Source organism: Phyllobates terribilis, unplaced genomic scaffold (genome assembly GCF_046119375.1).
Source record: "Phyllobates terribilis strain yellow unplaced genomic scaffold, ASM4611937v1 Scaffold_500__1_contigs__length_1315687, whole genome shotgun sequence".
Lineage (NCBI taxonomy): Eukaryota > Metazoa > Chordata > Amphibia > Anura > Dendrobatidae > Phyllobates > Phyllobates terribilis.
In genome coordinates, this window is record NW_027363260.1 from 742,832 (window position 1) to 770,469 (window position 27,638).

Consider the following 27,638-nt stretch of genomic DNA (forward strand, 5'->3'; position numbering starts at 1 on the left):
AGGGCGCATTACAATATTTCGTTATAGTGCTTCAGTGCAGGGTCAGGACATGAGAGGGAGGAGATTGGGGCCAATGATGATTGCAACGTTTTCATAAATCTCTGGGTGTTAATGGCGCATATATTTCTATAAGTGTGGAAAGTGGGGGTGTCATGAGTAGGGTTACAGTTCTTGACAGATAATGAAAGAAGGTTGTGGTTAGAGAGCGGAAGAGGAGAGTTAGTAAAGTCATGTACTGAGCATAGCCGGGAGAAGATCAGGTCCAGTGTGTTCCCGTCTTCATGTGTAGGAGAATTAGTAAGTTGTGAAAGGCCGAAGGAGAAGGTTAGCGATAAAAGATGAGCGAAAGATGGGGAAAGGGGATCGCCAATTGGGATGTTAAAGTCCCCCACGATGAGAGTGGGGATGTCACAAGATAGAAAATTTGGAAGCCAAGTGGAAAAGTGATCCAGAAACTGATGGGAGGTACCCGGAGGGTGATACATACATGCCACTCACAGGGAGAAAGGCCGGTAGAGTCTGACAGTCTGGACCTCAAAAAGAAGGTGTAACGGGTCCGGGAGGCGGAACCTCTGAGCTACTATACAAGGGGGCGGCCCTTGTAAGGGAGCGGGTGGCAGTCTCTGGGTGAACGGACAGGGAGTTACGGCAAGTGATCAGGGCAGTCTCTGGGTAAGGGGTAGGTACGACCTGTGATGGCAGAGCCTCCGGGTAGGCTAGCAGGCAGATGGTAGATGTGTGCTCCCAGGTGAGCAAGCGAGAGTCTCTGGAATAGCAGGTGGTCACGGCACGTGACGGCGGAACCTCCGGGCTGGCAGGCAGGTAGGTAACGGAGAAGCGCTCCCAGGTGAGCGGGCAAGAGTCTCTGGAATAGCTGGTGGTCACCGCACGTGACAACGGGACCTCCGGGCTGGCAAGCAGGCAGGTAACGGAGATGCGCTCCCAGGTGAGCGGGCAAGAGTCTCTGAGATAACTGGTGGTCACAGCACGTGACAACGGAGCCTCCGGGCTGGCAAGCAGGCAGATAACGGAGAAGCGCTCCCAGGTGAGCGGGCAAGCTGGTCCATAGACAGACTGACCGGAGTAGTAAGGCAGACCGTCGGACCTCAGGCAAGCAGGCAGGTAGCTGATATGCGCTCCCAGGTGAGCGGGCAGGCTGGTCCTTTAGACAGACTGACAGGAGTAGTAAGGCAGACCGTCGGACCTCAGACTGGCAGACAGGTAACAAGTATTCAGGCAGGAATCAGGCAGGTAACTGGCAGGTAACTAGCAGGAAACTGGCAGGAAACTGGCGGGTAACTGGCAACGGGACCTGAGGGCTGAAGCACAGGTGAGACACAGGTGCAAACAACATTGCTCGGGCACCTCCATTTTGGAGGAGGTGCCTTATATATGATGAAGTCCTCCGGCCATTGGCCGGGGACTCCTTAGGACGGCGCGCGCGGCCCCTTTAAGAGGAGGGGAGCGCGCGCGCGCGCGCCCTAAGCACAGGGGCCGGGAAGGAGCGCGCGCTGAGAGCAGAGCGGGAGGAGGACGCCGGGAAGGAGCGCGCGCTGACAGCAGAGCGGGGAGAGGACGCCGGGCACGGAGCAGAGCGGTGAGGGGAGCAGCGTCCCTGCCTAGCAGAGGGCAGGGACGCCAGCGCTACAGTACCCCCCCCTTTAGGCCCCCCCTTTTTTAGGCCAGACAGAAATTTAGATAGGATGAGAGGGGCATGGATGTTCTCCCGGGGCTCCCACGTTCTCTCCTCAGGACCAAACCCCTTCCAATCTACCAGAAAAAAGGTCTTTCCTCTTACCCTTTTGGTGGCAAGAATGTTCTCTACCTCAAACTCGTCCTCAGCAGAAACCGGAGCAGGAGGCGTACCTGTAGACTTGGAAAAAGAGTTAAGCACCACAGGTTTGAGGAGAGACACATGGAAGGAGTTAGGGATCCGTAAGTTGGCCGGGAGTTTCAATTTATAGGCCACCGGGTTGATCTGACTGATGACCTCCAGTGGGCCGATGAACCGAGGCCCTAACTTATAGGAAGGGATCTTGAGCCGGACATATTTGGACGAGAGCCAGACTTTATCCCCAGGGCGGAATTGAGGAGGGTCCAGACGTTTTTTGTCAGCGTGTCTTTTCATACGCTCGGATGACAGAAGGAGTGCGGACCGGGTACTCTCCCATATGGAGGAAAATTTGTTAACAAGAGATTCCGCAGCCGGATTGTCCGCCGAGGTGGAGACGGGAAACGGGATCCGAGGATGCTGACCGTAGACTACAAAAAACGGGGATTTGGAGGAAGACTCGCTCTCGTGATTGTTGTACGAGAATTCGGCCCATGGCAGGAGATCCACCCAGTCAGAATGGTGGGCATTAACGAAGTGCCGAAGGTAACTGGTCAGGTTCTGATTGATCCGCTCCACTTGACCATTAGACTGTGGGTGGTAAGCGGAGGAGAAGTCCAGGGTGACGTCCAGCAATTTACAAGTGGCTCTCCAGAAACGGGAAGTGAACTGTACCCCACGATCCGACACGATGTGACGGGGCAGGCCATGAAGACGGAAGATGTGGCGGATAAAGTCTTTAGCCAGCTCGGGTGCAGACGGAAGACCTGGCAGTGGAATGAAGTGAGCCATCTTGGAGAAGCGGTCAGCGACCACCCAAATGACCGTACAACCGGCAGAGACGGGTAGATCAGTAATGAAGTCCATCGCTATATGCTGCCAGGGGGCAGCAGGTACTGGCAGAGGTAGGAGGCGGCCGGCCGGCAGGTGTCTCGGAACTTTGTTGCGGGCGCAGGACACACAGGCAGAAACAAAGTCTATTACATCCTTGTGCAGGTTAGGCCACCAGTAGTGCCGGGTAATAAGCTGGAGGGTCTTTTTCTGACCGGCGTGGCCAGCTAGTTTAGACGAATGACCCCAGTGTAGGATCTTCTCCCGATCAGGTACTGGTACGAACGTCTTACCAGGAGGAAGACGATTTAGACTCACGGGAGCCACCTGCATTACTCTGGCGGGATCGATGATATGTTTCGGATCCTCCTCGAGATCAGACACCAGAAAGGACCGAGACAAGGCGTCCGCCTTGACGTTTTTGTCAGCCGGGCGAAAATGAAGGACAAAATCAAAACGAGCAAAAAACAAGGACCACCGGGCTTGGCTCGGGTTAAGTCTCTGGGCATGCTGGAGGTAAGCCAAGTTCTTGTGGTCAGTGTAAATTATTACCGGGTGAAGAGCCCCCTCGAGCAGGTAACGCCACTCCTCCAATGCCAGTTTGATGGCCAATAACTCTCGGTCTCCTATGGAATAGTTGCGCTCAGAGGAGGAGAAGAGTTTAGAGAAGAAGCCACAAGTTACCATCCTCCCGGAAGATGATTTTTGAGTAAGTACCGCTCCGGCTCCAGAGGAGGAGGCGTCAACTTCCAGGAAGAACTGCTTGTTGCCATCTGGGCGATGCAGCACCGGGGCGGAAGAGAAGGCCTGTTTAAGGGAAAGAAAGGCCTCCTCTGCTTCGGGTGGCCACTCTTTGGGATTAGTACCTTTACGGGTGAGCGCAGAAATTGGGGCCGTCCGGGAAGAGAAGTGTGGTATGAAGAGGCGGTAGTAGTTGGCGAAGCCCAGGAATCGCTGAATGGCCTTCAACCCCTCCGGTCGGGGCCATTTCTCGATGGCAGACAGTTTCTCAGGATCCATTTGTAGGCCGGTCTGAGAGATAATGTAGCCCAGAAACGGAAGCGAGGTCTGCTCAAAGAGGCACTTCTCAAATTTAGCGTAGAGATGGTTCTGCCTTAGCCTGAGCAGGACCTGACGAACGTCCCTCCGGTGAGTCTGGAGATCCGGAGAGAAGACCAAGATGTCGTCCAGGTACACCACTACGCAGGAGTAGAGAAGGTCCCGGAAGATGTCATTGACCAACTCTTGAAAGACGGCAGGAGCGTTACAGAGACCAAAGGGCATTACCAGGTATTCATAGTGGCCGTCCCGGGTGTTGAATGCCGTCTTCCATTCCTCCCCCTGACGAATACGAACCAGGTTGTACGCCCCACGAAGGTCCAGTTTGGTGAAGATCCTAGCCCCCCTCAGGCGATCAAATAATTCTGGAATGAGCGGAAGGGGGTACTTATTCTTCACCGTGATCAGGTTTAGGCCTCTATAGTCTATACAGGGACGGAGAGAGCCGTCCTTCTTTTTGACGAAAAAGAAGCCTGCTCCCGCCGGGGAGGTAGATTTCCGGATGAATCCTCTGGCCAGATTCTCCTCAATATATTCGGACATTGACCGGGTCTCAGCAGCGGATAAAGGATAGATACGCCCACGGGGAGGAGTAGTACCGGGTAGCAGATCGATGGGACAGTCGTATGGTCTATGTGGTGGTAATGTCTCTGCCTCCTTTTTATTAAAGACATCTGCATAAGACCAATAAGGAATCGGAAGTCCAGGTAGATTAGCTGGGGTAGGAGAGGGACGGACGGGATGGACGGGAACCAGGCAGGTTTTATGACAGTCTTGTCCCCAGCGAAGGACCTCTCCGGTTTGCCAGTCTAGCACGGGTGCATGTCTCTGGAGCCAGGGCAGACCTAGCAAGAGGGCGTGAGAGAGTCCAGGCAGAACATGAAAGGAGATACTTTCAGAATGCAGCATTCCCACCTGCAGGGTAATGGATTCGGTGATGAGTTGAATGGGGCGAGGTAAGAGGCCCCCATCCACGGCAGCGACAGACAAGGGTACAGCCAGAGGTTTGGTGGGGATGCGGTATTTCTCAACCAGGGACTGTGAAATAAGGTTCCCGGCTGCTCCAGAGTCAAGTTGGGCTAGTTCGAAATAACGGTTCTCCCCGTAGATGATCGAAACTGACAACAGCAGGGATGGAGAGGATTTATTCTCGTCTAGGTGGACCTCTCTGAGCGAACCTAGACACAGGCGTTTCCCGACCTCTCCGGGCAGGCACGGATCCGGTGCTCCTTACTGCCACAGTAGAAGCAGCTCCCCTCGGCACGGCGTGAGTCCTGACGGGTTTTGACCATCTTGGTCTGGTCGACCTGCATAGGCTCAGGAGAGTGTACCTGGGGAGAGATGGAGGGAATGACGGGTTTCTGGAAAGTAGGAGCTAAACGTGGAATCCTTCTCTCACGGGTGACCTCTTTGGCACGCTCCTGGAACCGTAGGTCAATCCGGGTGGCAAGGGTTATTAGATCATCGAGAGAGGTAGGAATGTCCCGACCAGCAAGTTCATCTTTAATACGACCGGACAGACCCTCCCAGAAGACGGATACCAGAGCGTCGTTATCCCAGGCCAGCTCCGAGGCAAGGGTGCGGAACCGTATGGCATATTGGCCCACGGTGAGACCCTCCTGACGGAGGCGTAGCAGAGAGGATGCGGATGAGGTCTTCCGTCCGGGTTCGTCGAAGACTTTCCGGAAAGCCGAGAGAAAAGCAGGCAAGTTGGACACCAGGGGGTCTCCTCTCTCCCATAGAGGATTTAGCCAGGCCAGGGCCTCCCCGGTGAGATGGGACATGATAAAGGCAATTTTGGCCCGGTCGGAATTAAACTGATGGGACAAAAGTTCAAAGTGCAGGGTGCACTGATTTATGAAGCCCCGAGCCTGGACGGAGTCGCCTCCGAAGCGAGGAGGTGCAGACAGCCGGGGACCGGGATAGGTTACCATGGTATTAGTGGGTAGCGGAGCTGCCGGGTTGCGAGTCATGGTACTGGCAGTGGCTGCAGGTGGTGCAGTCAGAGTGTCCAGGCGAGTATTGACATTCCGCAGGTGACCCAGGATGGACTCCTGTTGGGACCTTTGACGGGACAGTTCATGACACAGGTCCGTGAGCGAGGGAGCTTGGGTGCCACCGGGTTCCATGGCCCGAGCAAACTGTAACGGGTCCGGGAGGCGGAACCTCTGAGCTACTATACAAGGGGGCGGCCCTTGTAAGGGAGCGGGTGGCAGTCTCTGGGTGAACGGACAGGGAGTTACGGCAAGTGATCAGGGCAGTCTCTGGGTAAGGGGTAGGTACGACCTGTGATGGCAGAGCCTCCGGGTAGGCTAGCAGGCAGATGGTAGATGTGTGCTCCCAGGTGAGCAAGCGAGAGTCTCTGGAATAGCAGGTGGTCACGGCACGTGACGGCGGAACCTCCGGGCTGGCAGGCAGGTAGGTAACGGAGAAGCGCTCCCAGGTGAGCGGGCAAGAGTCTCTGGAATAGCTGGTGGTCACCGCACGTGACAACGGGACCTCCGGGCTGGCAAGCAGGCAGGTAACGGAGATGCGCTCCCAGGTGAGCGGGCAAGAGTCTCTGAGATAACTGGTGGTCACAGCACGTGACAACGGAGCCTCCGGGCTGGCAAGCAGGCAGATAACGGAGAAGCGCTCCCAGGTGAGCGGGCAAGCTGGTCCATAGACAGACTGACCGGAGTAGTAAGGCAGACCGTCGGACCTCAGGCAAGCAGGCAGGTAGCTGATATGCGCTCCCAGGTGAGCGGGCAGGCTGGTCCTTTAGACAGACTGACAGGAGTAGTAAGGCAGACCGTCGGACCTCAGACTGGCAGACAGGTAACAAGTATTCAGGCAGGAATCAGGCAGGTAACTGGCAGGTAACTAGCAGGAAACTGGCAGGAAACTGGCGGGTAACTGGCAACGGGACCTGAGGGCTGAAGCACAGGTGAGACACAGGTGCAAACAACATTGCTCGGGCACCTCCATTTTGGAGGAGGTGCCTTATATATGATGAAGTCCTCCGGCCATTGGCCGGGGACTCCTTAGGACGGCGCGCGCGGCCCCTTTAAGAGGAGGGGAGCGCGCGCGCGCGCGCCCTAAGCACAGGGGCCGGGAAGGAGCGCGCGCTGAGAGCAGAGCGGGAGGAGGACGCCGGGAAGGAGCGCGCGCTGACAGCAGAGCGGGGAGAGGACGCCGGGCACGGAGCAGAGCGGTGAGGGGAGCAGCGTCCCTGCCTAGCAGAGGGCAGGGACGCCAGCGCTACAGAAGGGAAGATAAGGGAGGGGTACTGGGGGCAAAAAGTGCATTTTGTTGAAAGGAGCAGACCAACACCTCCGCCTGATCTGTTGTTAGTTCTCGGGCTTATGAGAGAAGTGTAGGCCACCATATGAGAGAGAGCAGCGGCGGTGGTATCCGACTGCAGGACCCATTTTTCAGTGAGAACAAGAAGGTTGAGGGAATTTAGAGGAAAAAGTCATGGATGTAGGAGAGTTTATTACATGCTGACTGCACATTTCAAAGGGCACAATTGAAAGAGACAGAAGGCATGCAAGGAATATTAATGAGGTTAGCAGGGTTTCTGAATGTAGCAGGGAAAGGGTTCTACTAAGTACTCAAGATGCAGCTCATGAAGGGATGGAATCATTCTTGGATGGCAGGAGTCATTAAACATGCAATTTTGTGGTGAATTTAGAGAAAACACATGTTATATTAGTTGTGTTGAGCTTTTTATATTGTTCTTGTTTCATTAGTTTATTGCAAACAGCAAAACGTTTGTAAGTTTTGGAAATAAACGGAATTTGGAAAGGAAGTTGAATAATTTTTATTGCAACTATATGTATAATAATTACTTTTATATTTGGCAGCACTTTACAATGCACAGGGCACTTGTACAAATAAGACTTTTCCATAGAATAAGCTTGGTTATTATTCAAGGCAGCTCATAAAATGGTAGAGACAGAATCTAAAAATAAAAAACAGAAAATCCCATTGTATGATTTTTGCATAATTAATTTGCATTTTATTGCATGATATAAGTATTTGATCACCCACCAACCAGAAAGAATTCTGCTGGTTTTTCTTTAAGAAGCCCTCCTACACTGCATTCATTACCTGTATTAATTACACCTACATTTCCCACATTCTGAACATGAAAAAGGCTTCATCCCTGTGTGGGTTCTCTGGTGGATATCAAGATGCGCTTTCCAATTAAAACATTTCCCACATTCTGAACATGAAAAAGGCTTCTTCCCTGTGTGGGCTTTCTGGTGGCTATCAAGATACTCTTTCCGAATAAAACATTTCCCACATTCTGAACATGAAAAAGGCTTCTCCCCGGTGTGGGTTCTCTGATGTTTGAGAAGATTTGATTTGTCTGTAAAACATTTCCCACATTCTGAACATGAAAAAGGCTTCTCCCCTGTGTGGGTTTTCTGGTGGTTATTAAGATGCGCTTTCCGCATAAAACATTTCCCACATTCTGAACATGAATATGGCTTCTCCCCTGTGTGAGTTTTCACATGCTCAATAAGATTTGATCTCTGATAAAAACATTTCCCACATTCTGAACGTGAAAAAGGCTTCTCCTTTGTGTGGGTTCTCTGGTGTCGATCAAGATCCCCTTTCCGAACAAAACATTTCCCACATTCTGAACATGAATATGACTTCTCTCCTGTGTGAGTTTTCACATGCTCAATAAGATTTGATCTCTGATAAAAACATTTCCCACATTCTGAACATGAAAAAGGCTTCTCCTCTGTGTGGGTTCTCTGGTGTCGATCAAGATCCGCTTTCCGAATAAAACATTTCCCACATTCTGAACATGAAAAAGGCTTCTCCCCTGTGTGGGTTTTCTGGTGGTTATCAAGGTGCTCTTTCCGAATAAAACATTTCCCACATTCTGAACATGAAAAAAGCTCCTTCCCTGTGTGGGTTTTCTGGTGGTTATCAAGATACTCTTTCCGAATAAAACATTTCCCACATTCTGAACATGAAAAAGGCTTCTCCCCGGTGTGGGTTCTCTGATGTTTGAGAAGATTTGATTTGTCTGTAAAACATTTCCCACATTCTGAACATGAATATGGCTTCTCCCCTGTGTGAATTCTCTGATGTATAACAAGATCTGATTTATGATTAAAACGTTTACAACATTCTGAACATGATAATGGCTTCACCCCTGAGTGAGCTCTCCGCTCCTTAGCTCCCTTTCTGTGCTCAACATTCTGTAATAAATCAGAAGATAGGACCACTTGATCATAAAATAGATCTTTTCTGTGAAGGGCTGATGTTATATCTGAAGCAATGGCATACTCTTCATATGTATCTGGTGTGATACCATGATCATCTGCTTTCAAATCTGAGGATATCATATGTCTTTCTGAGTTCATGGTAAAGGCATCTGCCAAGAATAAAACAAACATATTTGTAATAATGTAACTGTATATTTATATTGTTAATGTTATATTTATTAGGATTTCTATATGAAATAGCAAAATTCAGTTATTAACCAACTAAAAGTGTGATGACAAAATAGATCTCAATCTATCGATAGAGCAAGATACTGATATTAGGACACTACACAGTTTTTCAGCAGTTTTCTGATTTCAGTGTTGATCCTTAAATGAACTTTAGCAGAGCAGGGCAGCGTGGTGGAGCAGGGCAGCGCGGTGGAGCAGGGCAGCGCGGTGGGGCAGGGCAGCGCGGTGGAGCAGTATGGTAATGAACAGTGAAGCCCTGCCATTAAACCAGATGCAAGCCTGAATTTATTAATTTATGTGCAATGACAATCTAAAATTATGTCATTCAGTCGAGGCGGAGAAGGAATTTTGTTACACAGCCACCATCTGCCTTTAGCAGTAGTGGCTGAGTGGCATTTAAACAGTTAGGTACACATCACTTCCCCCCCATGAGTTATTATTGCAGCTGTGGGTTTGGTAAAGTCCCCCATGGCTGCCATGTTGGTCCCCAGTGGCTCCCAATGCGCGGACTGTGTACAGAAGACACTGACTGTATGACTGTATGATGTCAGCCAGGTGCGTTTCATTCTGAAATTCTGCGGCGTTTTAGAGAAATTCATACTTGAATAGACTAGTCGGACAGGCGGGTTCCCGGCGGCTTCTCTCTGCCCGCTGTCTTAGATTGACAGGCCTCTGCCTACGTGATCTATTACTTGTATATGGGGAATTATTTTTGCATAACGAGCTGTGGTTTTTAATGGTGTTTTTTTTTTTGTGTTTTGGTCACTTTTTGATTTTTTTTTTATTATGCAGAATAAGCAAAAACTGCAATTCAGACATAGTTTCTCATCTTTTTTTAAGTCTGTTCATTGTGCTAGATAAATATTGAAATAGTTTTATACATACAAGTTGTTATGGAAATGGTGATACCAAATATGCCAGGTTTGTTTTTCTTCTTTCAAATTAAGCTATTTTTTATTGGCAGCATTGGCCATTTGGGGATTTTTTTCTTGCATTGTTTAACACTTTTTTTTTAGACTTTATTTACAGTGCAGAACCAGAAAATTGCACCCAGCATTTCAATTTTTGTTCTCAGATTCTTCATTGTAAAGTCTTACCGATAACAGGATTATGACCGCACCATGAGAGAGGGGATCCGCCCTTCAAGGACAGGAAACCTGCAGGCTTAAAAGGTTGGCACCTCTCCTCCCCATCAGTTGGATTACAGAGCACAATAGGACCTCCATTGGTTGTTGCCAAAACACAAATCTTACCCGCACCACAAATCACAACTAAAACTGTGAACTTATAACACTAGTGAAAGAAGTGCTCACACACACGTGACGGGAGGGATTATAAGGGTGCTGTCATGGGTTCCGAAAAAACACATTACTGGTAAGTAACTAAGACTCACCCATGACAGCACCATGACAGAATTATAGAGAAAATTATGAATTTAGGGAGGGACCACAGCCTGGAGCACCCTTCTTTCAAAGGTGAGGCCACGCCATCAAATGAAGATTGGCTACTTGTGGATAGTGAATTGGCCCCAGAGAGGAGATTTGGAATCTGCGGGAGGACCCACGAGTCGGTGACAGACATTGTCCTCAACCATGAAAAGCCCCTGACATGATGACTCTGTAGGAACGCAAGGAGTCTTCTTACTGCCAACTCAACTGCAAGTAATTCCTTCAAGTTTGAGGAAAAAACTCTCTCGTCCCCTTGTCCAAAAGCCCTGGTTTACTACGTCTTCTGGATGAGCCCCCCAATCCCTGTGACTCACATCCGTGGTGAACAACTGTGTGACTTTATTTACCCAGAGAGCCCACCTGGACAGATTAGTGACATTCAGCCACCAAAGGAGGGACTGCACTGACATTGGAGATAGCGTCAACCTTCATTCCAGGTGTCCTCTAAAGGAAATGTCATTTCTTAACACATCCTACTGCAAGGCTCTAGTATGGAACTGGGCTCACAAGACTGCCGGAATGCATGAAGTTAGAAACCTAGAAGGGACACAGCGCTTCTTCTAAGGGACAGGATGGGGAATTTCAGGGCCCTTAACATCTGGCCTCAGATCTTTTCTTTTTTATCGCCTGGGAAATGATACTCCTGCACCTCTGAGTCCAGCAGAAGCCCAAAATAGTCCTGTATTTTTAGGGGCTCTATCTTTGACTTTTTAAGGTTCAATAGCCAACCTAAACATTCTTAGGTGGATATCACCTCCTGTAACTGACTAGTGCAATGCCGGGTCGAATTGCCTACAACCAGAAAATTATACAAATACGGTATAGTCAATACATTCTTCTCCCGGAGATGGGCCATCACCTCTTCTGGGAAGAGTAACTTTATTGCAGATTTTACACATTCCATTTTGAATGAAAGGATTCTCAGGAATTTAATAAATCCCTTCAAATTTATTATCATCTTGAAAGAGCAGTCTGGTTTCTTGATTAGAAAGAGAGGGGATTAAAACCCCTTCCCTCTTTCTGACACTGAAACTTCTAATAGGACAGCCTTCTGTACCAGCTGAAACTTCGGCCTCTGGGGTCCGTTGCCCTGCTGACAAAGACCTAGAGGGTATTGCCACGAATCTTCCATGCGGGATTGAGCGGAACTCCATTTCTAGACCGGATTTTATCAGGCCGAGACTCCAACTGTTTTCCGATATTTTTTCCCAGGCCGGGAAGAAGGACGAAAGTCTCCCCCCACCTGGGTTGGAAATCACTGACTTTTCGGAATCCCGGGAGGAGGTTCCGAACATGAAGCTGCTACATTTTCTTCTTTGATCTTTCCATTTGTCTTGATCTGTGGAGGTCTTCCAACGAGTGAACCTTCTTTTCCGGAATGATCGCTTGTAGGCTGGGATGGACAAGTTAGGATATCCCTTTTTAGCATCGCCTGCCTTTTCCAAAGCTGGGCCAAACAGGTGTTCCCCCTCATATGGAATGGCACACAGTTTCATTCTAGCCTGGAGTTTCCCTGGCCAACATTTTAACCATAAGTGTTTGAAATGGCTGCTGATCTTGACGCTAAACAAACTTGAATCAGCCGAAGCGAAGATAGAAAAGCTGCAGCCCCTCGCATAAGTGGGACAGTGGCCAAGATATTGTGTCTTGACATTGTGTCTTTTAACTGGGTTTCCAGATGATCCAACCAGATGATTAAGGATCTGGCTGCACATGTAGCAGCCATTGTTGGCTTTAAAGCACCAGTCAACATCTCCCATGTACATCTAAGCTGCTTTTGCTATGACCGAATGCAGTTTTGGGGCTTTGTCCCCGTTTGACAAGGAAGGCTCATCCAAGGGAAATCTCCTCTTAATTGATAGGGGAAGGGAGCCTCTCTTTTCAGATCTTTTCCATTCCCTCTAAATTAGGGGGCAGATTTTTTCATACCTATGCTTTTTTTGGCCCAAGCCTCCAAACATAATGTCCTGAACTGATTTCTCGAGTTTTGACTCGACTATCCCCATTGTGGTCCAAACTGCCTTTACGAGTTTGTCCATCTCATCTATAGGAAAACAAAGAATGCCAGCGTTACCGTCTGAGAATTCGTCATCATTATTTGAAACGCTAGACACATGTAACCCCGGGACCACTGGCTAGCCCTTTTTGCTCTTCTTACCTCTATGAACCTCTTCCTGGGAAAGGAATTTAAGGGACTTCCGCCATGATAATTGATCTTAAATCGGTGGCAGAGTTAGTGGTCTCCTCCGCTACTGTCTGCTCTATACAAGACTGGCAAAGTTTTTTTTTGGTTGGAGTCAGGCAATAGATTTCTGCAAAGCGCACACTCCTTGTGCTTAGACTTTGCTGTACACTTCTTTCCCTGGCAATAACTGCCAAAAAAGGGAAAGGCTACATCACTGAGTGAACTTTCACAAAGATCACTTACCAGTGTGAGGCAATCAAATAGTACGAGATTTAAAGGGGAACCCACCTCAGCCAAAAGACCATCTCTAGAGGCCGAAAACTCGTCTACTTTCCTGGAGCTCCTCTGTCTGGATTCGCCACTGCCTGCAGACCTCTGTCTCTCACAGATACTGCCACCAAAACTACTGCTACGGGGTCGACACTGTTCCGCCTGCTTCTGGGGCTTCTTATCAGGCTGCTGCTGCTCAGTGATATCCATTATTCTGGAGGGAACAATGAGCAAGGAAGCACCGATCCATGCTCCTGCCGTCATTTAGATGCCGGTGAAACGCTATTCCCCACCTCTCCAGGCCCTTCCGGAACCACCGGTTCCCACGCAGTTCCGGTCAAGTGGCTCACGCTTCATCCAGGAATGCCCCAGTTGTGCAATCTGGACACGCCCCGGCCGCTGCTAACATGCTGTTCAGGCACATCCTGGCATCGAACATGCCTTCTTCGCATCGGAGAGGCGCACCTTCAGACTGGAAAACGCCAGCTGGCGTGAATTCCAAGGAAGCACTGCACATGCTGCTGCCCTGTATCTCACTTCCAGGCATGTGCCAACACCCGATGAGCCACGCTATCCTCTCCCAGGATGCTGCTCACCTGCGCCCGCACACAACCGTGAAAGTCCTCCTGGACCCACTGTGGCGCTTCTAGGGACCCTGCACTGGGAGAGGCAGGGAAAATACCGCTGTCTGAACCGTCCGTCTGGGCCTGGGAGAATAATCTTCCTGTACAAAGGTTCAATCATCAAGGACAGGAAAACAACTGATCTGTGGGAGAGGTGCTGCCCTTTTAAGCCTGTGGGTATCCTGTCCTTGAAGGACGAATCCCCTCTCTCGTGGTGCTGTCATGGGTGATCGATAAAATTCATTTTATATAATTCATCAATTATATTTTATTTTACATAATGCATCTGTGGCGCCCCTGCGGGTTCAGTCGCCACAGAGGTACTGCATCTCACCCAGAGATGTCGTATCTCACGCTCAGGTAAGGAAAGAGTACTGCCCGGGACCCTAACACCTGCATCCAACACTACACTACTCCAGACCGGCAGGAGGGGCAAGATGCGTCGCTTCCTGCTGAGCCCTGTCCCTGGCTGGAGCGAGGGGAACCAAAGTCAGGGGGAACCATGTAGTGGGTGTGGGTGGAGGAAGAAGTTCAGGGGAGCACTTGTTAGGGATAGTATATAGAGAGAAGCCATCTTGAAGAGATCAGGTCAGTCAGAAGAGGCCAGTGAGAGGAGCAGGAGATCTAATCTGGAGGAGGGCCTAGCCAGAGAGGCCCAAGGCTGGAGAGAGAGAGAGAGGAGCAGGAAAGGCTCCAGAAACGTGGAAGGGACCCCAGGGGTACAGGTAGTGCTGGATGCCACCCGTACGCCCGAATCTGCCAGGAGGTAGAGGGGTCAGGACGCACAGAGGGGACCGGTCCCTAAATTAACAGAGTTTTTTAAGCCACAACTAGGAAACCGGAGGCTGCAGTATTTCAGGTACTGTAGCCACAAGCCACATCTAATCACCAGAAAGGTGGCCATAGAGGACCCAGGGGACAGAGAAGACGTCGCCCGGCAAGATCCACGGCCACTGGTCTGATACACTGAGTGTGAGGTGCAGGGAGACGGCCAGAAGGAACACATAGAAGGGGGTCCCGTTACGTACTCCGGAGAGACCTGGGAGTTTGCTGAACCCCTCCCTGAGTAAGCACAGAACGTCGTGGGAAGTTACTCTAGTACTGGTAACTGGAAGTCTAAGAAACCGTGAGTAAACGCTGAGGACTGCACCTTACTGTCTCTGTGATCATTATCTGCGCCATCCTCTGCACTACACCATAACAGCAACATCTACACTGCCCTGGAGCTTAGCTCTACCTGTGGAGAGCTATACCAACTCTGCTGCATTACCAACAGCTCCAGAGGACCTGCTCCGCAGCGGTGGCTCCCTTTAGCCGCATACCACAGGTGGCGTCACGAACCGTATCTAAGAACTATAAATCCCCTGTAAATAAATATTCCCCTTTTGATTGACCGCCCTGGGTCACGGACCGGATCACCGCCACTGTGACATCTCCCCTAGCAACGACCGACCAGGCACCGTGTACCCCACGGCCCAGGGGGGCGCGTCACATCTAGTAGTGCGGGCCTAGGTAAAATAGGAAGCAGGTCAGTGAAGGCACAGTGAGCTGTCATAAGAGCATACAGATGAGTATGTAAGCAGCGCACCAGATAGAGCACCTCCCACAAGCCGCCCCGAAGCATAGCATTATCTCCAAACTGAAAGTAAAGATTACACAAGAACCACAAGATTTCATCAACCAAGGTATCATATTAACCAGTGTAATGTCGCCCACCAGACAGTGTATGTAGCTTACTGAGCACAATCCTGCTGACAGGTGCGCTTTAAGTTTACGAAAATCTGAAAATTTGTCCGAAAATTTAGAAAATTTTGCAATTTTGTAAATTTGAATTTTCATGCCCTTAAATCAGAGAATTATGTTACACAAAATAGTTAATAAATAACATTTGTCACATGTCAACTTTACATCAGCACAATTTTGGAACCAAATTTCTTTTTTGGGTTAGGAAGTTATAAGGGTTAATAGTTGACCAGCGATTTTTCATTTTCCCAACAAAATTTACAAAACCATTTTTTTTTAGGGACCACATCACATTTGAAGCGATTTTGAGGGGCCTTTATGACAGAAAATACCTAAAAGTGACACCATTCTAAAAACTGCACCCCTCAAGGTGCTCAAAAACACATTCAAAAAGTTTATTAACCCTTCAGGTGCTTCACAGGAATTTTTGGAATGTGGAAGAAAACAATGAACATTTAACTTTTTTTTCACAAAAATGTTAATTTAGACCCAAATTAATTTATTTTCGCAAGGGTGACTGGAAAAAAATTGACCGCAAAATTTGTTGTGCAATTTTTCCTGAGCACGCATATACCCCATATGTGGGGGAAAACCACTGTTTGGGCGCACGAATTGAAGATGCGCCATTTGACTTCTTGAATGTAAAATTTGCTTAAATAATTAGCAGATGCCATGTCGCGTTTGGAGAGTCCCTGAAGTGCCAAAACAGTGGAAACTGCCCACAACGGACCCCATTTTGGAAACTAGACCCCTCAAGGAACTTCTCTAGATGTGTGGTGAACACCCTGAACCCCCAGGTGCTTCACAGAAGTTTATAACGTAAAGCCGTGAAAATAAAAAAAAAAATTACTTTTTCCACAAAAATGATCTTTTAGCCCCAATTTTTTTATTTTCACAAGAGTGAGAGGAGAAAATTTACCCCAAAAACTGTTGTGCAATTTCTTCTGAGTACGCAGATACCCCATATATGGGGAAAATACACTGGGTGCACGGCAGGGTTCAGAAGGAGAGGAGCACTGTGTGACTTTTTGAACTCAAAATTGGCTGGAATCAAGAGGGGACGCCATGTAGCGTTTGGGGAGCCCCTGATGCGCCTATATAGTGGAAACTCCCCAAGTGACCCCATTTTGAAAACTAGACCCCTTAAGGATTTTATCAAGGGGTATGGTGAACATTTTGAACCCAGAGGTACGACACAGAATTTGATAACATTAGGTCATCATATTGAATAAATTGTCATTAGTCTTGAGTGCAAGTGCTCGTTACTTGAGTTTGCATCGGGTACTCGGGTATGCACCATGTATCGCGGGTGCTCGAGTGACATGTGCGAGTCCCCGCCCCGCATGTTTCACGGTTGTTAAGACACCCAAAAAAACATGTGGGGATCGCTCGTGCATGGCAGGCAATCCCCGCAATGTTTTTTTGGCCACAAAGCATATGGGGCAGAAACTCGAGCATGTCACTAGAGCACCCGCTATACTCAGTGCATACCCGAACACCCGATGCAAACTCAAGTTACGAGCACTTGTGCTCAACACTAGTCATCATTTTTTTCTTTACTTTTAAAAAAATCATAACCCTAACACAGCCCTAACCCCTAACACAACCCTAACCCTAGCACAACCCTAACCCTAGCACAACCCTAACCCTAGCACAACCCTAACCCTAGCACAACCCTAACCCTAGCACAACCTTAACCCTAGCACAACCCTAACCCTAGAGTTTATTTTTTTCATCGTTCCTCGTGCGATATAAGTGATTAGACAACTTTATTCTTCAGGTCGGTGCGATTACAGCGATACCAGATTCATATAGGGTTTCTATATTTGGCAGCTGTCACCCCCTAAAGCGCAGAAAAATAATTTTTCCATATTTCGGCTGAAGAGTCATGTAAGGGCTTGTTTTTTGCGGCACAAGTTGACACTTTTCTTGGTTCCGTTTTCGGGCATGTGACATTTTCTGATCGCTTTCTATTCTGATTTTTGGGAGGCAGAATAAGCCAAAACCAACAATTCAGGAATTGCTTTTTTTTTTTTTTTTTTTTTTTTTTATGCCATTCCACGTGTGGTAAAACTTATTCTTCTGGTCAGTACGTTTACAGCGGTACCACATTTATATTGTTTTTTAAGGTTTGGGGCTTTTATACAATAAAAACTATTTTATAGAAAAAAATATTTTTTTGCATCGCTTTATTCTCAGGGCTATAACTTTTATTTTTCGGCTGATGGAGCTGTATGGTGGCTTGTTTTTTGCAGGACAAGATGACGTTTTCAGCAGTACTATTTTTAATAACATTTGTCTTTTTGATCGCGTTTTATTTCATTTTTTGTTTGGCAGTATGATGATAAAGCATCATTTTTTTCTTCGTTTTTTATTTTTTGACTGTGTTTACTAAAGGGGTTAACTAGTGGGACAGTTTTATAGGTCAGGTCGTTCCGGATGTGACGATACCAAATGTGTGTACTTTCAATGTTTTTTTTTTTTTTTATAATAATATTTATTTATGGATACAGTATATTTAGATTTTTTCATTATTTTTAATTTTTTAAAATATTTTTACAATTTTTATTTTATTTTTCCCCACTTTCTGGCACTTTTTTACTTTTTTAATTACTTTTACACTTTGTCCCACTATGGGACTTTCACTTTTTGCAGCCTGATCACTTGCATAGCATAAAGATGCAGGAGCATCTCTGTGCTATGCAGGCTGTCAGTCTTGCACTGGCACAAGTTAGTTAGAACGTGCACTGAGAACGATCCAACTAACTTGCTGATGCCTGGTGACCCGGATGTTGTCATGACGACATCAGGTCACACGGCAACTACCGGACCCAGCAGACACAGCGCGGGATCCCGGATACAAGGTAAGAGGGGTTACCTCCCCTTGCTCCCGGAATGAAGCAATCAACTTTGATCGCAGCATTTTGGGGGTTAATCTGCCGCTGTGGGACCGCTCCTGGCACATATTACCGGGTGTTAGCCATAAGGCCCAGGGCACAGGGACGTACTATTACTGACATTGTCAGTAGGGGGTTAATAAACAATTAATATAAAGATTACAAATCCGGACAGGACACAGATTATTACATGTAATACAATTTTTTTAAATCTGTGACTTCTCTACATTTAGTGGTCACTACTCACCTGGGTGGTCATATGTAGGAATCTCCTCTTTACACCGCTCATCACCCCTCACATATGTCTCTGTGGTATTAATATGGGTCAGATCTTCACCCTGAAATATTTTAAAAGTCACAGACAGATAGAGAAGTCCCATCTATGATCAGCTCTAATCCTGTCATCTCCACCGTTCTCTTTACACAAGTATAAAACATATAATACTGGTGGATAAAACAAGACTGAGCACAAGACCTTCACAGCCGTCTACACATCATAGGGGAGATCTCATGACACCTTCTCTCCATCTACCTGATGATCCTGAGGAACATTGGGGTCTTCTTGTTTACAGTCCTGTGGAAGAAGAGGACAGGGACATCTGTCTGGTGTTGACCTCTTACTGGATAGATCTGGAGGAAACACATACAGGGGCTGAATTCATTCTTTACATACAGATAATTATAGGCCGTGTGTACTTAGTCCTGTCTATTACCTGGTGATGTGAGGGGCTGGGGAACCTCCATCATGACGTCATTGTACAGATCTTTGTGTCCTTCTAAATACTCCCACTCCTCCATGGAGAAATAGACAGCGACATCCTGACATCTTATAGGAACCTGACACATACAATGATATCGTCATCCCCCCGATCTCTTCATAGCGTTACTGTATAATGTCCCAGCATTCACAGCAGTGTCACCTCTCCAGTCAGCAGCTCAATCATCTTGTAGGTGAGTTCTAGGATCTTCTGGTCATTGATGTTCTCGTGTATCAGGGGATGAGGTGGAGGCCCCGTGATTGGGCTCAGGGGTCTTCCCCATCCCTCAGACACAGGGTCCTGACAGCGCTCACTAGAGGTCTTCTTCACTACTGTGTAATCCTGGTTATGGAGAGACACATTAATAAATCTCACTCCAGAAATTTCCCGAGTCCTCACCTCTCCAGTTCTGTCCATCTGTTATTCCCATAGATAAGAATGATGTAATGGGACGTCATCAGAATCTCTCACCTCTCCAGTAAGCCGGAAGAGGATCTCTAGGGTGAGGTGTAATATCCTCTCCACCATCTTCTTCTTGTCCTTCTCCATCCACTAAGGTTTAAGGTAAATTTTCTAGAAGATGGAAGATAATGATGAACAACTCGCTGTTCACACGTTCAGTTTTTTCAGCTTCTTTTAACCCCTTCAGGTTTCTAAAACAGTTAGAAGAAGTGACCTGAAAACAGCAGATAAGACCCCAAAGTCCTGTCAGGTGGCGCTCTGCTCTGAGGCCAGAGATAGGCATTATAGTGAGGTCACAGGACTCCGTCTGTTATTAGGGAGATTCACATTAAGGAGAAAAGGAAAAGGATCGTTCACTAATGACCTCAATGTGAAGCGTGTGATCCAGGGAGCGGCTGCTGGAGACGTCTGGAGGAGCCTTCATTACATGAAGAACACGAAAAGGAGACGATGTCCAAGAGACCGAAGCCGAATCCTGCGAGAGAGTAATGGAGACGGCACCGACCTCCACCTGCAGAGCCGCCACCACATATATGGCTGCTCTGTGCGCACAGGAGCTGTGATGAGGTCACAGGAGGGGAGGAGTCAGGGGTCACATGATCAGGGGCCTCAGTGGATGCAGGACTCTGCTGTGCTGGTTGTCATGGTGCTGGATGAGCTGAAGTTTATATGTGGGGTCAGGAGGGGTTTACAGTGTGGATGTAGCAGAGCCGCGTGTGTACGAGGTGTACGGAGCAGAGCCGTGTGTGTACGAGGTGTACGGAGCAGAGCCGTGTGTGTACAAGGTGTACGGAGCAGAGCCGCGTGTGTACGAGGTGTACGGAGCAGAGCCGCGTGTGTACGAGGTGTACGGAGCGGAGCCGCGTGTGTACGAGGTGTACGGAGCGGAGCCGCGTGTGTACGAGGTGTACTGAGCGGAGCCGCGCGTGTACGAGGTGTACGGAGCGGAGCCGCGTGTGTACGAGGTGTACGGAGCAGAGCCGCGCGTGTACGAGGTGTACGGGGCGGAGCCGCGCGTGTACGAGGCGTACGGAGCGGAGCCGTGTGTACGAGGTGTACGGAGCGGAGCCGTGTGTACGAGGTGTACGGAGCGGAGCCGCGTGTGTACGAGGTGTACGGAGCGGAGCTGTGTGTACGAGGTGTACGGAGCGGAGCCGCGTGTGTACGAGGTGTACGGAGCGGAGCCGCGTGTGTACGAGGTTACGGAGCAGAGCCGCGCGTGTACGAGGTGTACGGAGCAGAGCCGCGCGTGTATGAGGCGTACGGAGCAGAGCCGCGCGTGTACGAGGCGTACGGAGCAGAGCCGCGCGTGTACGAGGCGTACGGAGCAGAGCCGCGCGTGTACGAGGCGTACGGAGCAGAGCCGCGTGTGTACGAGGTGTACGGAGCGGAGCCCCGCGCGTGTACGAGGTGTACGGAGCGGAGCCGTGTGTATACGGAGCAGAGCCGTGTGTGTACGAGGTGTATGGAGCAGAACCGTGTGTGTACGAGGTGTACGGAGGGGAGCCGCGCGTGTACGAGGTGTACGGAGCAGAGCTGTGTGTGTACGAGGTGTACAGAGCGGAGCAGCGTGTGTACGAGGTGTAGGGAGCAGAGCCGTGTATGTACGAGGTGTACGGAGCGGAGCAGTGTGTGTATATGATGTGTTAGGAGAGGATCTTTGTGTGGATGGAGCGGAGCCCTGTGCTCCCTCCTCACTGACCTAACCCTACTGAGAACTTGTAGGCCCGTCTTAAACAGGAGTTTTACGGTGAAGGACACTGGATCGCCCACAGATGGAGAAGCTGACAGACTCCATGTTTGGAGCTTCTGACTGTTTCCATTTAGTTGCACAATAATTCTGCAGACAGAGATATTCTCCTAAGTCTCCTGACATCCAGTAGCTCATATGTAAGAGGGTGACCGTGACGGTCATGTGCCTCTTCCCTCTTAATGCACATAGTGCTGTGTTCTATGTTTATATATGAGCAATCATATGATCTAATGTCTGATGGGTTACTTATAGGTTCAATATAGGTAGGTGCGGGTAGACTATTAAATTGATAGAAGTAGTGCAGAGGTGGGCACTGTAGCACACAGAGTATGCAGTTATGGGTTGGGAAAGAGTTAAGGGGTTTAGGAGCTGCTCCAGTGTGGGAGGGGCAGGTTTAGTGAAGAAAGGAGTCACTTTCTGATTGCAGGCAGAGTGAGTTGAGTGAGGGACAGTGACTAGTGAGGACACAGGAGAATGTACAGGAGAAGGGTGTGTGTGTCACAGTCTGGGAGTTTTTGGACAACCTTATCTGGAAGGTGAATCCGAACAGTCTATACAGCGTGGACAACAGGAACAGATGTACATGGAGAGGTCAATGTGGGAACTTCACCTTATGTGCCAAGACCGGACAGCCTCATCAGGGAGGTGGATCCAAGCAGGTCAGGCAGTGGGACAGAGAATGGAGTCACCCAGAGAGCTGACGCGCTCGGCGTTGGTCTTCATGTCCAAATCGGTGTCTGTGACTTTCATCACTGGTAAAGTGCCACTGTATGTGAAGAGATCACAAAGAGACTGTATCACTTGTTACTCCCTGTATGTGACTGTGGCTGCAAGTAAAGAAGTTTTTATGTGTTTAAGATGGTCTGGTTTTCTCCTTCTGAAGGTTAAAAGATTCAACACCCGGGGCGGCGGGTCAGAAGTGAGTATGGAGGTCTCCTTCACGGAAGCACCACAACGCACACACCCAGGGATTCTCAGAGTCCCCTTTTTCTGTAGCGGTCCAGGGTGAGGTTTTAATCACTGAAACTGACATGCCACTCGCCACCGACTGTCACCCTGACCCCCGTTACACATACACAAGAGGCCGATGTCCATCAACTGCCGAAAGACAAAAACGAGTAACGCACACATTGTTTTTATTAATCCACAAAGCTGTAAATATCCTAGAAATCAAGACTGAGGGGTTTTTATTTGTTTCTTCAATTTGAACATTAATCTTTTGATCAATATATCCCGATTTATCTATCTGCACTCTCTAAATAGAGCGAATTCTGCGTCACTAAGATGAGTGATGAAGGGCGTGTATGTGCATGAAGGAAGCTGTCAGGTTCTATGCACCTTCATTTACCTCACTATGGCTTGCAGTATAGCAACAAGCTCGGCTGTATGCGGAGGTAAAACATGGGATACTGTCTCTTTAAATTTTCAGGTTAGTTTATTTAGCAGTCATAAACTACCCTGGGGTCCATAAAGAAAACACAGCCCATTCGGCTAAAGAGACAAAACAAAATACAAAACTTGCAGCACAGTCCGTATCTCGGCCAAGGTCTGGCCACTCACAATTAGCCACACACAGGTTCAGCACAGCATGTGCTAGCTCCTTCCTTCCTTCCTACTGAACACACCTGACTGTGAGGACTGGCTATTTAAAGCCCAGACCCTCCGCTGATTTGAGGGATGGTGGATAACATCCCTCCCTGCACTTCGTTATCCACTGAAAACATTCCCTTGTAAATGTGGTTCTATTAACTCTCTCTGTACCTACTTGTGTAGGAGAACTTGCATGTCTTCACATCACTGAGGCTAAGAGTCTCAGCGACACATGCCTCCCTTCTGACACACTACCAGTGACTTTGTCACAGGCTGTATACATGTGTGCATGTATATCAGCCATTAACTCCTTGTTTGGTCTAAGATGATGCAAGGTGGCTACCAGACAGTTGATGGGAAGTATGTATCACAGAGGTGGTTGCCCTCTGTGATGTAAACCTGGAGTATTGCTGTAGTGCACATAGTACTAAGAGGCTTGTTTTTTGTGTCTGGGCATCCTGAGAGATGGGGGGGGGGGTCTGGCTGCCCACATAACCCACCCATGGGTGTGGTTCACAGGGTAAAATGGAGTCTGCTTGTTTGACACATGATCTGTGTGTGGAGGTAAGAAGGCCTCCTGTGTGTTAAGGCCGTTTATTTTCCTTTGTGGCATGGTTTATGAAGCACCAATATACCAGAATGGACATTTAAATGGAAACAGTTCCTGTGATACCTCACCACGCACTCAAGTGAGTAGCATTCCCACAATTGGTGTTAGAAGTGCGGGCAGCGTTCCTAGGGAACACATGTGACTGCTACAGAGGTACTGCATGTCCTGGGTGAAGGCGGCCATAAGCCAGGGAGCAACTTCAGATAGCATGTAGGACCTGATTAAACACCTGATTCAAGCTCAGCTGCAGCAGCAGTGCCAACAACAGCTGACGCAACAGGAGACAAATAAGCAGTTTGATTTACTCGCAGAGGCAGTTCGTGGCATGGAGGCAGCTTCGACTCCAAGGTCAGCTGATGATTTTTCCATCAGGAAGGCGGTAAGGAGAGTCCTGCAGAAAATTACCAAGGATGACGACATAGAGGCCTTTTTGACCATTTTTTAAAGCTTGCAGAGAGGGAGAAACTCCCACCAGAGCAATGGGGGAAAGTACTGGTGTTATACTTAATGGGGGAGCTTCAGAATGCTTTCTATGACTTGGCCTTACAAGACGCCAAGGAATATATAAAACTGAAATATTTGTGCGCTGGGTGTATCACCGTGACAAACCGCCTCGCTCCCAAATGCTTGATGTGCTGCACTTTGTCCAAAAATGGTTGCAGCCAGAGACCTCTACCCCTGCGCAGATGGTAGAGCAAATGGTAATGTACCGGCTGGTGCACTCCTTTCCGGGGCCAATACAGACTTGCGTTGCCAGGGTGATCCCCGGAACGATAATGACCTGGTCAGAGTTTTTGAAAGGTATCAGGGGGTCGAAGATGCCTTGGGTAGTCAACCCACTCCATACTGGGTGTCCCAACAGAGGGTGAAGGCCCAAAATAGTATGGGGTGTCTGTAAAATATTAATCTCTTATGATAAAAAAATACATAATAAGAAACTTTGAAGCTTTGGTTCAAAACATGTTCAGTTTTAAATATTTTCAGAGAAAGACTGAGGGGTTATTTTGAAGATCTTGGCAGAGACACCTGTTCTGTTTGTCAAACCTATAGGGCCCTTGTCAATATGGGTTATTTGGAGATATGGTGTAGTGCCAGCGTCCCTGCCCTCTGCTAGGCAGGGACGCTGTTCCCCTCACCGCTCTGCTCCGTGCCCGGCGTCCCTCTCCCGCTCTGCTGGCAGCGCGCGCTCCTTCCCGGCCACGGTGCTTAGGGCGCGCGCGCGCGCTCTCCCTCCCTCTTAAAGGGGCCGCGCGCGCCGTCCTAAGGAGTCCCCGGCCAATGGCCGGAGGACTTTACCATATATAAGGCACCTCCTCCAAAATGGAGGTGCCCGAGCAATGTTGTTGCACTGTTCTACTCTGCTTCAGCCCTCAGGTCCCGTTGCCAGTTACCTGCCAGATACCTGCCTGATTCCTGCCAGAGTCCTGCCAGTTTGCTGTCTGTTTCCTGCCTGTTATTCCTGCTACCTGCTTGCTAGCCTGAGGTCCGACGGTCTGCCTTACAACTCCTGTCAGTCTGTCTAAGGACCAGCTTGCCCGCTCACCTGGGAGCGCTTCTCCGCTACCTGCCTGCTTGCCTGCCCGGAGGCTCCGCCGTCACGTGCTGTGACCACCAGCTATTCCAGAGACTCTTGCCCGCTCACCTGGGAGCGCTTCTCCGCTACCTGCCTGCTTGCCTGCCCGGAGGCTCCGCCGTCACGTGCTGTGACCACCAGCTATTCCAGAGACTCTTGCCCGCTCACCTGGGAGCGCTTCTCCGCTACCTGCCTGCTTGCCTGCCCGGAGGCTCCGCCGTCACGTGCTGTGACCACCAGCTATTCCAGAGACTCTTGCCCGCTCACCTGGGAGCGCTTCTCCGCTACCTGCCTGCTTGCCTACCTGGAGGTTCAGCCATCACAGGTCGTACCTACCCTTTACCTAGAGACTGCCCAGGTCACTTGCCGTGACCTCCAGCCCGTTCACCCAGAGACTGCCCCGGTCACTTGCCGTGACCTCCAGCCCGTTCACCCAGAGACTGTCCCGGTCACTTGCCGTGACCCCCAGCCCGTTCTTCCAGAGACTGTCCCGGTCACCTGCTGTGACTGCCTGCCTGGTCGCCACCCGCTCCCTTACAAGGACCGCCCCCTTGTATAGTAGCTCAGAGGTTCCGCCTCCCAGACCCGTTACAGTTTGCTCGGGCCATGGAACCCGGTGGCACCCAAGCTCCCTCGCTCTCGGACCTGTGTCATGAACTGTCCCGTCAAAGGTCCCAACAGGAGTCCATCCTGGGTCACCTGCGGAATGTCAATACTCGCCTGGACACTCTGACTGCTCCACCAGCAACCACCGCCAGTGCCATGACTCGCAACCCGGCAGCTCTGCTGCCCACCAATACCATGGTATCCTACCCTGGACCCCGGCTTTCTGCACCTCCTCGCTTCGGAGGCGACTCCGCCCAGGCTCGGGGCTTCATAAATCAGTGCACCCTGCACTTTGAACTTTTGTCCCACCAGTTTAACTCCGACCGAGCCAAAGTTGCATTCATCATGTCCCATCTCACCGGGGAGGCCCTGGCCTGGCTAAATCCTCTATGGGAGAGAGGAGACCCCCTGGTGTCCAACTTGCCTGCTTTTCTCACGGCTTTCCGGAAAGTCTTCGACGAACCCGGACGGAAGACCTCATCCGCATCATCATTGCTACGCCTCCGTCAGGAAAGTCTCACCGTGGGCCAATATGCCATACGGTTCCGTACCCTTGCCTCGGAGCTGGCCTGGGATAACGACGCTCTGGTTTCCGTCTTCTGGGAGGGTCTGTCCGGCCGTATTAAAGATGAACTTGCCGGTCGGGACATTCCTACCACTCTCGATGACTTAATTACTCTTGCCACCCGGATTGACCTACGGTTCCAGGAGCGTGCCAGAGAGGTCACCCGTGAGAGGAGGTTACCACGTCTAGCTCCTACTTTTCAGAAACCCGTCACTCCTTCTGTCTCTAACCAGGTACACCCTCCTGAGTCTATGCAGGTCGACCAGACCAAGATGGTCAAGACCCGTCAGGACTTATGCCGTGCCGAGGGGACCTGCTTCTACTGTGGCAGTAAGGAGCACCGGATCCGTGCCTGCCCGGAGAGGTCGGGAAACGCCTTTGTCTAGGTTCGCTCAGAGAGGTCCACCTAGACAAGAATAAATCCTCTCCATCCCTGCTGTTGTCAGTTTCAATCGTCTACGGGGAGAACCGTTATTTCGAACTAGCCCAACTGGACTCTGGAGCAGCCGGGAATCTTATTTCGCAGTCCCTGGTAGAGAAATACCGCATCCCCACCAAACCTCTGGCTGTACCCTTGTCTGTTGCTGCCGTGGATGGGGGGCTCTTACCACGCCCCATCCAACTCATCACCAAATCCATTACTCTGCAGGTGGGAATGCTGCATTCTGAAAGTATCTCCTTCCATGTTCTGCCTGGACTCTCTCACGCCCTCTTGCTAGGTCTACCTTGGCTCCAGAGACATGCACCCGTTCTTGACTGGCAGACCGGAGAAGTCCTTCGCTGGGGACAGGGCTGCCATAAGACCTGTCTGGTTCCCGTTCATCCCGTCCGTCCTTCTCCTACCCCAGCTAATCTACCTGGACTTCCGATTCCTTATTGGACTTATGCTGATGTCTTTAATAAAAAGGAGGCTGAGACACTACCCCCTCATAGACCATACGACTGCCCTATCGACCTGTTACCTGGTATTTCTCCTCCCCGTGGGCGTATTTATCCATTATCCGCTGCTGAGACCCGGTCGATGTCCGAATATATTGAGGAGAACCTGGCCAGGGGATTCATCCGGAAATCTACCTCCCCGGCGGGAGCAGGCTTCTTTTTCGTCAAAAAGAAGGACGGCTCTCTCCGTCCCTGTATAGACTATAGAGGCCTTAACCAGATCACGGTGAAGAATAAGTACCCCCTTCCGCTCATTCCGGAGTAATTTGATCGTCTGAGGGGGGCTAGAATCTTCACCAAACTGGACCTCCGTGGGGCGTACAACCTGGTTCGTATCCGTCAGGGGGATGAATGGAAGACGGCATTCAACACCCGGGACGGCCACTATGAATATCTGGTAATGCCCTTTGGCCTCTGTAACGCTCCTGCCGTCTTTCAA

General features: G+C 49.6%; 2 protein-coding genes across 3 annotated transcripts in view; one reads left to right on the plus strand and one right to left on the minus strand.

Moving 5' to 3' along the window:
* Window positions 1–27,638, plus strand: part of LOC141230947 (uncharacterized) — a 577,913-nt gene that overhangs the window by 162,956 nt on the left and 387,319 nt on the right. The gene's annotated exons all lie outside the window — the stretch shown is intronic.
* LOC141230951 (uncharacterized) lies at window positions 7,544–20,058 on the minus strand. Of its 2 annotated transcripts, XM_073667651.1 has the most exons (7): window positions 19,928–20,058; window positions 19,573–19,674; window positions 19,264–19,443; window positions 19,057–19,180; window positions 18,876–18,973; window positions 18,591–18,681; window positions 7,544–9,098 (listed from the first exon to the last, which is right to left on the minus strand). In XM_073667651.1, the coding sequence occupies exons 2-7, from the start codon at window positions 19,648–19,650 to the stop codon at window positions 7,819–7,821; spliced, it is 1,851 nt and encodes a 616-aa protein (XP_073523752.1). In that variant the 5' UTR covers window positions 19,651–19,674; window positions 19,928–20,058; the 3' UTR covers window positions 7,544–7,818. The 2 variants fall into 2 exon arrangements, with proteins under 2 accessions (XP_073523752.1, XP_073523753.1); XM_073667652.1 differs by having other exon boundaries at window positions 19,573–20,046.